This window comes from Tarenaya hassleriana, unplaced genomic scaffold (assembly GCF_000463585.1).
Source record: "Tarenaya hassleriana unplaced genomic scaffold, ASM46358v1 Cleome33, whole genome shotgun sequence".
NCBI lineage: Eukaryota > Viridiplantae > Streptophyta > Magnoliopsida > Brassicales > Cleomaceae > Tarenaya > Tarenaya hassleriana.
The window spans coordinates 433,660-446,292 of NW_010966459.1; the positions used below are offsets into that span (position 1 = coordinate 433,660).

At 39.6% G+C, this 12,633-nt stretch overlaps 3 protein-coding genes across 4 annotated transcripts; all 3 read left to right on the top strand.

Annotated features, from left to right (window-relative positions):
• The first annotated feature begins 55 nt into the window (after positions 1-55).
• On the top strand, positions 56-2,763 carry LOC104821286 (putative glucose-6-phosphate 1-epimerase). Of its 2 annotated transcripts, none has more exons than XM_010552098.2 (10): positions 56-236; positions 360-479; positions 829-942; positions 1,175-1,226; positions 1,422-1,559; positions 1,677-1,775; positions 1,930-2,027; positions 2,170-2,277; positions 2,383-2,464; positions 2,562-2,763. In XM_010552098.2, the coding sequence occupies exons 1-10, from the start codon at positions 169-171 to the stop codon at positions 2,625-2,627; spliced, it is 945 nt and encodes a 314-aa protein (XP_010550400.1). In that variant the 5' UTR covers positions 56-168; the 3' UTR covers positions 2,628-2,763. The 2 variants fall into 2 exon arrangements, with proteins under 2 accessions (XP_010550400.1, XP_010550401.1); XM_010552099.2 differs by having other exon boundaries at positions 58-236; positions 387-479.
• Positions 2,764-6,256: 3,493 nt separating this feature from the next.
• On the top strand, positions 6,257-8,484 carry LOC104821297 (gamma carbonic anhydrase 3, mitochondrial). Its single transcript, XM_010552117.1, has 5 exons — positions 6,257-6,497; positions 7,135-7,278; positions 7,373-7,498; positions 7,582-7,733; positions 7,828-8,484. Exons 1-5 carry the CDS (start codon positions 6,383-6,385, stop codon positions 8,086-8,088), a joined length of 798 nt encoding a protein of 265 aa, XP_010550419.1. The 5' UTR covers positions 6,257-6,382; the 3' UTR covers positions 8,089-8,484.
• A 1,081-nt stretch (positions 8,485-9,565) lies between these two features.
• On the top strand, positions 9,566-12,586 carry LOC104821299. Its single transcript, XM_010552119.2, has 4 exons — positions 9,566-9,854; positions 10,575-11,371; positions 11,549-11,977; positions 12,077-12,586. Exons 2-4 carry the CDS (start codon positions 10,579-10,581, stop codon positions 12,244-12,246), a joined length of 1,392 nt encoding a protein of 463 aa, XP_010550421.1. The 5' UTR covers positions 9,566-9,854; positions 10,575-10,578; the 3' UTR covers positions 12,247-12,586.
• The last annotated feature ends 47 nt before the right edge of the window (positions 12,587-12,633 follow it).

Here is a 12,633-nt window from a genome sequence, read left to right on the forward strand (position 1 = left end):
TTCAATAAAACAGAATAGAATATCCGAATCCTTAAAAAAACGAAGTTCTGATTCCGTCCCGAGCGTCAGTCGAAGAGCCACTCCCTTCCATTCGTCTCTTTCGCCGTATTTTATCTATAAAATCAAAATTTTATTTGTTTTTTAAATCGTGGGCACACAGAGATAAACATGGCGATCGTTTCTATAGCAAGCTCGATTCCCACCTTTAGTTCTCCGAATCAACTGCGAATTAGCCGGTAATTCCTTCCGGATTCTATAATGCAACACTATTGCCCATATGGGCATCTGATTTTTCTCTTAAACTCTCTGATTTACATCGTGTGTCTGTGTTTATATTCGTCGGTCTGACAAAAAAAAAGGTCGAATTCGAAATCGGTTTGCTGCAGAAGATACTCTGGCATGGCTTTCGCAACGGGAGTAAACGTTACGGAAGGAGAAGGCAAGTTGCCGAAGCTCGTCCTCACTTCCCCTCGAGGGAGGTAACTGCGCAACTGCCCTTCTTTTTTCTCGCATTTTCCGCTGTTATTTCTGGATTCGTCATACGGTGACGCCATTGTATTCTCGTAGTGCATTTTTATTTGACGATTGTTACATCTGATAATGAATTCTCGTTCGAATTTTGATGCATCGCATTGTCAAGTTTAACTTGTAATCCGGGTTTCAGTTCTGTCCTAATGTCTTCTTCATAGTATCCTCTTGTCAATTTTCATAATTCTCGGTGAGATTGACAGATGGTGTCCTTTGTGTGGATTTCACGAAGGGCAGAGTTTTGTTTGATCATTTGTTGAATCAAGGAGATTGATGGAATCTTGATATTGGTTGGTGCAGTGAGGCTGAGATATATCTATTTGGAGGCTGCATTACATCCTGGAAAGTTGCTGGTGGGAGGGATCTTCTTTTCGTCCGACCAGATGCTGTGTTCGACAAGAAAAAGCCCATAAGGTGATGACTTCTCTTAGCTTGATCCTGAGTTTTTCTCATTTACCTGATGATATTATTTCGTGTGAGGATTGTGGTTTATGGTTGGAGCAAAAGTGGGAAAAACTAGAAATATGGGCTGGAATTTGGTGCCCAGGAAATCAAAGATCGTGTTTCTCTGTCACATTACAGCCTTTCATCGTTCAGAAATCGTTAATATGGTTTTCCCTTGTACCGTTTCTTGTTATCGGGACAGCGGAGGCATTCCCCATTGCTTTCCACAGTTTGGACCAGGAAAAATGCAACAGGTATGACACTTTCACCGCTGTTCCTCTTTCATGTCAACTCGCAAATTTACGATTATCAATGACACTCTTTTGGTGCGTTGTAGTTCTTAAAATGACTCCGATGATATTATACATAGTTTTTTCTTCTTCTTTCCATGGTTATGCATTGTTTTAGATCTTCTAATCTCCTGATATGGAAGCCTTTACAATGAACAGCATGGCTTTGCAAGGAACATGGAGTGGTCCGTTGTTGATTCTGAAAGTGCGGAAGACAATGCTACTGTAACTCTGGAGCTTCAGGATGGTCCTTACAGTAGAGGCATGTGGGATTTTGGTTTCAAGGCTCTATACAAGGTTCTTGGTTGATATCTGACTAACTAATGAATTTGGACCGACGCCATACCTCTCCATGTACCGTGCTTGTCACGAAGTTCAGATGTCATCTCTAACAGCTAATTCGGCTGCTTTCAGGTCGTTGTTGGTACAAACAGCCTTTCTACTGAGCTGAAAATAACAAACACAGACAACAAGCCCTTCTCTTTCACCACTGCCTTGCATACTTACTTCCGTGTAGGGTCACGATTTTAGTTATCGCTATAAAATTTAGTACGTTAGAGCCAATCAGCTGTTGAGCTGATGCATTTTGGCTTGACCTGTGACAGTTACTGGCTTGCCAAAATGAATCCATGAGTTGGACTCTGTCTTCTAATGTTGTATTCCACAGGCTTCTGCCTCAGGGGCATCTGTGAGAGGTCTGAAGGGCTGTAAAACTCTGAATAAAGATCCTGATCCTGCGAACCCGAAGGAGGGTAAAGAAGAGAGGTTCGGTTCATTTCTTGTTTCTTGTCGATTTGGCGGATTTAAATGAGAATTCAGCAACAGCCCTTTTAAGCAAGAACCATGATGGTATGAGAATTCAGATCAAACTGGTTTTATAACTCTCTTGGTATTAACATCATCACAGGGACGAAGTCACTTTCCCTGGGTTTGTGGATTGCATCTACCTTGATGCCCCTAATGAATTGCAGCTCGATAACGGGCTGGGTGACAAAATAACCATCAGGAACACAAAGTATGTGCATTGGGGAGCCTTCATATGCTTTTTTTTTTGGTTTGGGTCTAATCTGAAAAAGAAAACTCTTGGGTTTGACATTTCTATATGGAACAAAAAATGCAGTTGGTCAGATGCTGTCTTGTGGAACCCTCATTTGCAGATGGAGGCTTGTTACAGAGACTTTGTCTGCGTTGAAAATGCAAAGGTATTTGTATGCCATATCATATGGCTCTTAGCCCTTCTCTTTCAAGAATTTTTTACCCCCAAAATTTCTTCTGACAATTTCATATGTCATTGCTCAGATTGGGGATGTGAAGATAGATCCAGATCAGTCTTGGACTGCAACACAACTTCTCAGCATCAGTTGAACCTTATCTACTTCATAGATTTTTGTTGTGTCATGAACTGGAATGTTTCAGTTTTCTTTCTCAATCCATAGAGTGTTTTTCCTTTCTGAGACCATCTTTCTCTTCATAATTTATGACAAGTTCGAGTTTAAGACGAGCTTGACGCGACCAAAACCAACCAATGCTGTCACCCTCTCTGATGGTATTCAATGCGGGTTTTAGCTTAGATTTAAATTCGTGAACGAAAGCCAACGTTTCAATCGTGCACGAAGATGTTGAGCGGTTAAGGGCAATGTTTAGCCAAACCGGACCGGTTCGAACCGAGTTTGAGAACAAAAACCAATGTCGAGTGTTCCGGGTTAGATGGAAAAATTGCAGAAATAACCCCAAATGTCGTTTCTTACTTCAAGGGATGACCTTCTAGGTTTAGGGTTTTAAAAAAAAACTAAAACAACGAAAAGACTAGTTTACCCTTAAAAAATTGAATATGTGGCAACCTTCTATATAGTGAAAAAAACTTCGAAAATTTCTTCTCTCACTTTTTCTAAAAATTCAAATCGCAAATTTTTTTTTCTTTTTCTCTCCAAAGATATTTCTTGGCGATTCTAACAAAAAATTTCTTAATTTTTGTCTTACACTCGACATATTTCTCTACTATGACAAGATCCGACGTTCCAAAGTTGAAGAATTTGAGAATGCATGGAAAGTGTTCGATAAAAATCCTCAGAGAAAATTTAGCTCTTAACACGTCATACTAGTCATATCGGTCAGACTTTGGTCATACCGATCAGATTTTGGTCAGAGGTCACAATTTGGTTAGCCGGTCACACTTTGGGTGAAGATAACTTATGTTAAGAGATTTTTTTTATACATGGAATTAGATCACCAAAACGATAAAAAATATATTCTTATAACTCTTATACAACTTTTTGAATCGTTTAAAGTTAATTTAGACCTTTACTTTTCGTGTGAAAAATAGTCATACCGGTCACACTTTGATAAGACGGTCAGACATTGGTCATACAATCAGAATTTGGTCAGACAGTCAAACTTATTGAAAATTGATGAATTTATCATTTTTAAAAAGTGTTAATATGGTATAATAATAATCTCATATAACAAATCGGTCAGACGGTCAAACTTTGGTCAAACCGATGATACTTTAGTGAGACAATCAGACGGTCAACCTTTGGTCATACCGATCATATCATCAGTCTGGTCATAAGGTTATACTGGTCATACTAGTCATACTTTTTCAAAAATGATGAATTTACGAATTTAAAAGTGTTGATCAAACATGTTCTTCATATATAGAATTTTAGCTTACTAGGGTTTCATTTCGATTCGATTCGAAGGAACAATATCATTTAAGCTTACACTCGTCAAATTTTTCCTTTATAACGAGATATGGCACACCAAAGTTGAAGATTTTGAGAATGTATGGAAAGTGTTTGATGAAAATCCTGAGAGAAATTTTGGCTACCGAAATACCACACCGGTCAAACCGATCCGATTTTGCTCATGGTTTCAAGAACAATGATGTCATCAATAATGTAACTCCTTCCAAATAAGTCCTAAAGTACTAGTAGTGTTTGTATAATACATTAGATACAATTGACTTATGTTGGAAGATTTTTTTTTTACACATGAAATTAAAACTCCAAAATGATGCAATGTTATTTTTAGAACCCCTATACAACTTTTCAAATCGTTTAAATTTAATTTAAACCTTTCTTTTTCGTACCCAAATGGTCAGACGGTCATACGGTCAGACGGTCATACCATAGTCAGACGGTCAGACTTGTTCGAAATTGCATAATTCATCGTTTTAAAAGTGTTAACATAGTGATAATTATATCATATCACAAATTGTTCAAGTTCAAACTCGGTCGTAACAATATGGATTGACAACATTTTTTGTTTGACAATGGAATTCATTCCAAAGAATAACTAAAGTACTAGTAGTGTTTGTGTAATACATAGGATACAATTGACTTATGTTGGAAGATATTTTTTTACACATGAAATTAGAACTCCAAAACGATGCAGTAGTATTTTTATAACCCTATACAACTTTTCAAATCGTTTAAATTTAATTTAGACCTTTTATTTTCGTACCCAAATGGTCAGACGGTCATACAATCAGACGGTCATACATTGGTCAGACGGTCAGACTTGTTTGAAATTGCATAATTCATCGTTTTAAAAGTATTAACATAATAATAATCATATCATATCATAAATTTTTCAGGTTCAAATTTGTCGTAACAATATGAATTGACCACATTTTTTGTTTGACAATGTAACTCCTCCCAAAGAATACCTAAAGTACTAGTAGTGTTTGTGTAATACATTAGATACAATTGACTTATGTTCGAAGATATTTTTTTACACATGAAATTAGAACTCCAAAACGATGCAGTAGTATTTTTATGACCCCTATACAACTTTTCAAATCGTTTAAATTTAATTTAGACATTTCTTTTTCGTATCCAAATGGTCAGACGGTCATACGATCAGACGGTCATACCTTGGTCAGATGGTCAGACTTGTTCGAAATTGCTTAATTCATCGTTTTAAAAGTATTAACATAATAATAATCATATCATATTACAAATTTTTCAGGTTCAAATATGTTGTAGCAATATGGATTGACCACATTTTTTGTTTGACAATGTAACTCATTCCAAAGAAGACCTAAAGTACTAGTAGTGTTTGTATAACACATTTGATACAATTGACTCGTCTTGGGAGATTTTTTTTCCACGTGAAATTAGGTATCCAAAATGATGTAATAATATTCTTATAACCCCTATACACCTTTTTGAATCGTTTAAATGTAATTTAGGCATTTTTTTCGTACCCAAATGGTCAGACGATCAAATGGTCATACGGTCATACCTTGGTCAGACGGTCATACCTTGGTCAGACGGTCAGACTTGTTTAAAATTGCATAATTCATCGTTTTAAAAATGTTAACATAGTAATAATCATATCATATAATAAATTTAATGAGTATGATCAGTTTGACCACTTTGATGAGTATGACCAGCGTTACCAATTTTGTGAGAATAATCATTTTGACCAATTTGACAAGTATGACCAGTTAGAAGTACGACCAATTTGACCATTCTGACACATATGTATGACCAGTTTTCCAAATTCTTTCATTTGGATGAATTTCACATATTTAACGATTTCGATCAGTTAGAATAACTTGAATCATGGTATTGCTGATGAAATGCCCAAACTTAATATTGTTTTTCACAACAAATTTAATAACGTATTTTAGAAACAAGAAGAGTCCTATTATTTAGATTTGTATTTAATCGATGAAATGCTCAAACTTAATATTGTCTTTTCACAATAAATTAGCTGAAAAATAGATTGGAAGTAAAGAGCGTTGGAAGATTATAGAATGGGCAAGAAGAGAGACTGTAGTTTGTTCCACATATGCGAATGGAGAGAGAGGTGGAAGAGGAGAGAGAGAGTTGAAATATTTTTTAAAATTAAAATATTAAATAAAAAAAGGAAGGGTATTTTTGGAAGGATACAATTATAAAGTTATGAGATGATGTTAGTTTTTTTTAAAAAACAAGGGAGATCATCCCATGAAATAAAAATGACATTTAAAGTCATTTTTGCAATTCCACCCGGGTTAGATTGACTGATTGATAGTCTTTCTTCTTTTCCCCTCGTTGCGGCGGAAACGCGATTTCGGTTCCGTTGCTGAATCAAATCAGTCTCCCTGATACAATCCGACTACGAAGAAGAAGATGGGGACACTGGGGAAAGCATTCTATAACGTCGGATTCTGGATCCGGGAAACTGGACAAGCACTTGATCGGCTCGGTTGTCGCCTTCAAGGAAATTACTACTTCCGAGAAGAGCGTATGTATCCTCTCATTTCCCTGTGCATCGTCTTTTGTTGTTCATGGTTCCAGTCAAGTCCTAGGAAATGAGAGATTTTTGTGTTGTTTCTCGGTTTCTCATTGATGGGTCTTAGGTTTCCAGTTCAAAAAGCCTCCAAATTTATGACTATTTCTCTAGAAAATTCGATCGCGTGGGATCGAATTTCGGCGATACGAGGTGTTTTTCTGGTTAGGATCTGGGTCTCTAGTTCTGTTTGGATCGCGTATGGAATTATGATAGGACGTCTTGGAACAGAAAATCAAATGTGGGATTCTCAGCTTTTATTTCCTAAGAGACGGATCATGACTTGCGATTTGAGCCATTACTAGGTATTCCGATGTGAAAACATTTCATCTTTGTCTTGTTTATCCAAGAAATCAAATATGCATTCTCTGCTTTAGAAGAATCGTTGGGGAGATTCAGTCCCCCTTTGTTGGTGTCTGTCGTTAGATGGGTTACTCTAGTTGAATCTCCAGTATGATGGTGGCCTGAATCGAATAGTTAACAGTCAGAAGTTCAGTGTCTTGTCTTCTTAAGTTAGCCGTTTCTTCTGAAACTTTTGCCTGATATTCCATGGTCAACCCCTTTTAACTGATTCTCGAGCTTGGTTTTCCAGTATCGAGACACCGGACGCTCATGAATGTTTTCGACAAGGCACCTAGTGTGGATAAGGATGCCTTTGTGGCTCCAAGTGCGTCTGTCATCGGCGATGTTCGGGTGGGACATGGTTCTTCCATTTGGTATGGCTGCGTCTTGAGGGGTAAGCCTGTAAGGCAAAATCTGACATTGACAATTCAAACACACCCACTCTTTTGTCCAAAACAAGTTCATGATTTTACCATGTTGATGTGCAGGCGATGCTAATAGCATTTCTGTGGGAGCCGGGACCAATATCCAGGATAATTCTCTTGTTCACGTTGCCAAATCCAACTTAACTGGGAAGGTCTTGCCTACCATTATCGGAGACAATGTCACCATCGGTACAATTATAAACATCCTTTTTTATCCGATAATAATTAACTGTGACGGGAGCAATAATGGATAAACATGTCAACTGGAACAGGTCATGGTGCCGTCTTGCATGGCTGCACCATCGAGGACGAGGCCTTTATCGGTACGAGTGCGACCCTGTTAGACGGAGCTTATGTTGAAAAGCATGCCATGGTTGCTTCTGGAGCTCTTGTCAGGCAGAACACCAGAATTCCCTCCGGCGAGGTTCCTTTTCTCCTCTCTGATGACCCTTTGGTTGCTTACAATCCTGCGGAAATTATGGTGTTTTGATCTCGTTTTCTCCTGATTCCGACCGCAGGTTTGGGGAGGAAACCCGGCTAGGTTTCTAAGGAAGCTGACAGAAGAAGAGACGGCGTTAATCTCCCGCTCGGCTCTTGATTACTCCAACTTAGCACAGGTTCACGCCGCAGAATTTGCAAAGAAATATGAGGAGGTTGAGTTCATGAAAGTTGTGAACAAGAAGTTTGCTCATCCTGATGGGGAATATGATTCAACGCCGACAGAACTTGCGCCGCCAGAGAATGTCGTGAAGAACGATAAAAGCCCGGCAGCTGCATAACCGGTTGGTGCCTCCTTTGAGAATCTTGTTGTTTGGATTTGAAGAGAACGAGAACTTCGATATGGGCTTTCTTTTTTCTCCAATAAAATCTCTCTCTGGGCTGAGGGTTCTTCTGAAGTTTTGGACATTAAGTTAAGACATTCGTTTTCTTCCTCTTGGAAAAATTCCAGAAGGGTTTTGTTCTGCGATTAGCTTGAGAAAGTCGCAACCTTTTCTAGACTCCAAAGGTTTATACTTTCATTTTCATGTCAGTGTTCTGTTTTGGACAAAGCGACAAGCTGGTCGGTGAAAAGCTATGGGTGGTTGACCACTGCCATTGCGTGTGAATGGTTTATTCTCTTTGTTGCGATGTTTCGTGTTGTTGATGACCGATGCGAGTCAAAGCAGCGTTTATTAGTTACGGTCAAACTCTTCTTCACCATACAGTGTCTGCATTTGCATCAAAATAGTAGAAACAAAAGATGGATCCTTTTATTTCAATCCTTTATTACACTCTTGAGATCACCCATTATACGGATTTAGTACATGATACATCCACCAAACATTCAGAACTGAAACAGAGTGCAAAAGGACCAGATGAAGAACGCGACAGCTAAAACCAAAGGGGGAATGCTCATCCTCTTCTCAATTTCTTCTGCATTCCTTTCCAGATGAAGATGTATAATATAATGTCTAAAAAAATATGAAACATTGGTTTTAACTGAAATTTTGATAGATTCGTAATCTTAAAGAACTTTTTATTTTGGGCTGTTGATAAACATCATGGCCTGCAATCTTAGGGTGAAAGCATAATTTGATGGGGTTTCCTTTTGGCTTTGAATCAGGTTCCATATTCTTCACGCCACTTTTAACTATTTGTTGCAGCTTTTGTGTAAAAAAAAAAAAGAGAGGAAAAGAAACGAAGTGAAATAAATTACAAAAAATAAAAACAAAAACTTTAGTATGGAGGCATTTGAATATTAACTTTTGTTATGAAAAAGATTATGTCCTAATTTAGACAACAATGGATGACGATAAACATATAATTCAGACCGAAACTTCTCAATACGCCAATTTGTTGTTGTTGTTTTATAAAATTTTGAAGTTTATTCATATCTAGTTTCATCAACAGACGCCCCATGGGCTACTCAAAATTAAAAAGTGCAGATTAAATGGTAAAGGACAATAAGATGCCACGTCAACCGTGTGAATATTCCATCTTGGACCAGCTTCACAACTACTAATGACCTACTTCAAGATCCCTTAAACGCCGCCGTTTTGACAACGTCCTCCGAGAAACCCTACCCTCCGCAATTACACAAAAGCCCCCATGCCTCGTCGCAGGTGCCCGTGCCTCTGTCCGAGGTTATATCTGTCTTTTCAGAGGGGATAGATAGCCTTCAAAGAAGACGTTTAGACTACCCAGACGAATGACAACATTAAAAAATGGGAAAAAAAGGCGGTGGGGATATTTTATTTATTTAAAATTGGCCAAGAATAGAATATAGGGGAAGGGAAGAAAAAGAGCGTTTCAAATATTTGCGGAGAGACGAAGCGGAGGCGGTCGTTGCGATAAAGCCTTGGAGGAGAGGTTTTCTTCCTTGGAGCTTCGCCCATTTATCTGTCTTCCCTCCTTCCCAGAAGCTACGCCGTTTTACTTCTCTTCTTCTCTGCCGTCGTGACCGTCGTCTCAGCTCCTCCGCCCCTTCGTTCTGAGAGGATCTTCCATTTCCGTCCTCTTCGGCTGGATCTTCATTTCCTGCTTCGAGATCTCCTTCTCGCCTGAGGTAATTGCTTTCTTCCCTTCGCGTTTCCTTTTTTTTTTTTTATTGTCGATTTGGTTTTCTGCTTTCTTGTCTGAAAATTTGTGTCAGAAAGCGGAATCGGATTCAGAATCTTCTGCTGTTATATTGCCTCGGTCGGTCGTCGGAATCGTTTCCTTTTGTTGAATTCTCCTTGTGGCTCGATTCGTTTCGATAATTTCCGTTTTCCGATTAACTCTGTTTATCCTTATGCGAGCTTCTTTTCGGCTTTGGATTCTTATAGTCTCTCTTTAGAGCAGGAATCTTTGTTGGTTTTTTGTTTTGTCTTATTTTTAGTCTAACCGTTGTGAAGGTCTGGGAGAAATGGTTTTGGACATTCCCAATATCCAATTCTCTTTCAGACCTTGTTTGTTCCGATTGTTCCTGACAGATTATTAGTTGTTTGCCTAGGGGTATTTCTGCTCTCGTATGGTCTCTGAAGGTCCTTCGTGCTTTTGTTCTAAAATTGAAGAAACTTATTGTCAATGCTTATTAGGCAATTCCTTGTATCTTGTTCTAGAATCTGGTTTAATCTTGTAGTCCAAATGTATTTTAACATAGTTTTGGGGACATTTTCTTCCATTTTGGACGCTTTCTTGTTTTATTTACTAGGATATGCTTAGCCCTGATGACAATAAGTTAGATTATTTTGTCTCATCTGTTGGCCAGAAAGGAATTACTAATTGGGTGTCTCAAATGATTCAGAGACATGCCTACTTTTTCTGCTATTGCATTGGATAGCTTGCTAGAGCCAGGAGCTTCCAGATCCGTCGAAGATACTGTTCTGCATGGTAAACATCCGCCATCAAAGCCTCCTATTTCAAAGCTAGGGAGAAGTAAGGATAAGCTACCGAGAGACAGGTCTGTCTCCTCTCGTCCCCAGATGTCGCCAGCTCTCTATGCCACCCCGGAGGCAATCCCACTTCCGGATTCTGCTTCTTCCTTCCCTCCGTCTCCTTACATCATCAATCACAAATCTCGTGGACCACGTCTTCTAAAGAGCTTCTCTGAGGTTGACATGTCTTTGTGCCCGAAAACTGGGAATGAGGAAATTGTTGCTGGGGATGCAGGCGTAAAGTCTGCTGCTCTAAGGAAGTCCACGTCATTCTCATTTCCTACCCCCAGGGCTAATGATGAGGATCATACAAATGGTGTTCATGGTAGTCCTGCTGGGAAGAATGATCCTAATGGCATCTGTGGTGGTCCTGTTTTGCACCAGAATGGTGGTGCCCATGATGGGGAACTGGGGAATGGAAGGCTTGAATTAGGTAGCAGTAATGGTGGGATAGAGGATACTATTGCTGCCAAATGTTTAGAAAGGCAGATTAATCTGCCAGAGCTTGTCACGGCCAAAGCCGATCGGGATGGTGAGTCTGAAGATTTCTATGACCCAGGTGAATCGGCGAGTTTCAGAAGTACCACAGAAGTAGAGGATGATGCAGAGCTAGAAAGTTCTCAAAAGCTCGCTACACCTACAGGAGAGTTTTATGATGCTTGGGATGGTAATATCTCTTTCTTTCTGACTCTTTCCAATACAAGTACGGATTGCCAAATTCTTGGGGCAATGTGTATATATTCTTTCATGTCTATGTGTAACCAGTCCATAAAAAATGGTTTAAAGTAACTAGTTGATAGTTCATATTTGGTAACTGTGTTGTCATTCGTTTGGTTTTCCCCAGAACTATCAGTCGACAGTGGGATGCAGGCTTCTGTAAACGACATCGAAGCTGAGCTGAGGGACATAAGATTGAGTCTACTGATGGAAATAGAGAAGAGGAAGCAAGTGGAAGAGGCTCTGGAGCAAATGCGAGCTCACTGGCAGAGGCTGCAGGAGCAATTAGTGCAGGTGGGTGTGTCCCTTCCTGTTGATCCTACCACCTCTGCAGACAGCTGGAACCTGAACGTGACAGAACAACTCCATTCCCAACTTGAGGTCGCTAGGTTTGTATCAGACTCCATTGGCAGGGGCATGACAAAAGCAGAGATGGAGATGGAGATGGAATCTAAGCTCGAATCTAAGAATTTTGAAATCGCCCGGTTGTCCGACCGTCTCCACTACTACGAGACTGTGAACCGAGAAATGTCTCAGCGGAACCAAGAGGCCATAGGTTGGGAATCTCAAATTACTTATGTTGTGAATTTTTGTTTAACTCTTCTGTTGTGATTTCGGTTTGGTCATTTGCTTATTTCCCGTTTATTGACGACAGAGATTGCACGAAGGGAGAGGCAGAGAAGGAAGAAGAGGAAGAGGTGGATATGGGGATCCATTGCCACCACTATCGTTCTCGGGAGTGCGGCCTTGGCCTGGTCGTACATCCCTGTCGGGAACTCATCTTCTGACGTGTCCGAGCCTCGACCGTCCATTAAGGATGATTGAGAAACACCGTTGTGGTGGTTACTGCCGAAACAAAGAGGGACAGGTTCGGGATGTGTAAGCGCTTCCATGTGAATAGAGAAGTATGTTTGGTTTGTCCTGCTTGAAAGAGGATGTAAAGCGCGATGAAGGGATAGTAATAATTTCAGCGCATTGGAACGCTTTTTTGCCCTTTTCACGGCCGTTGTATTTGGCGACCGTCGAGGTGGTTCTCGTTACGTATTGATATGCCCTACTTAAGCTTAAAGCCTTGGTTGGTGCTTTCACCAGGGATTTTTGCTTCAATTTGGTTCAGCGATTTTCTTCGCGAGTATATTTGTAGGCAGAAGTTGCCAAGATTATTCACTGATGAACATCGGACAGAGATAACGTTTTTTTTTTAGAATTGAT

Excerpts from the sequence above, each read along its gene's own strand:
- LOC104821299 (XM_010552119.2), top strand. The coding sequence starts at position 10,579 with ATGCCTACTTTTTCTGCTATTGCATTGGATAGCTTGCTAGAGCCAGGA. Across the intron at positions 11,372-11,548 it reads GTTTTATGATGCTTGGGATG|AACTATCAGTCGACAGTGGG; the intron begins GTAATATCTCTT and ends GGTTTTCCCCAG. Across the intron at positions 11,978-12,076 it reads GCGGAACCAAGAGGCCATAG|AGATTGCACGAAGGGAGAGG; the intron begins GTTGGGAATCTC and ends TATTGACGACAG.
- LOC104821286 (XM_010552098.2), top strand. The coding sequence starts at position 169 with ATGGCGATCGTTTCTATAGCAAGCTCGATTCCCACCTTTAGTTCTCCG. Across the intron at positions 943-1,174 it reads GACAAGAAAAAGCCCATAAG|CGGAGGCATTCCCCATTGCT; the intron begins GTGATGACTTCT and ends TTATCGGGACAG. Across the intron at positions 1,560-1,676 it reads GTTTCAAGGCTCTATACAAG|GTCGTTGTTGGTACAAACAG; the intron begins GTTCTTGGTTGA and ends GGCTGCTTTCAG.
- LOC104821297 (XM_010552117.1), top strand. The coding sequence starts at position 6,383 with ATGGGGACACTGGGGAAAGCATTCTATAACGTCGGATTCTGGATCCGG. Across the intron at positions 7,279-7,372 it reads GTATGGCTGCGTCTTGAGGG|GCGATGCTAATAGCATTTCT; the intron begins GTAAGCCTGTAA and ends GTTGATGTGCAG. Across the intron at positions 7,499-7,581 it reads CGGAGACAATGTCACCATCG|GTCATGGTGCCGTCTTGCAT; the intron begins GTACAATTATAA and ends CAACTGGAACAG.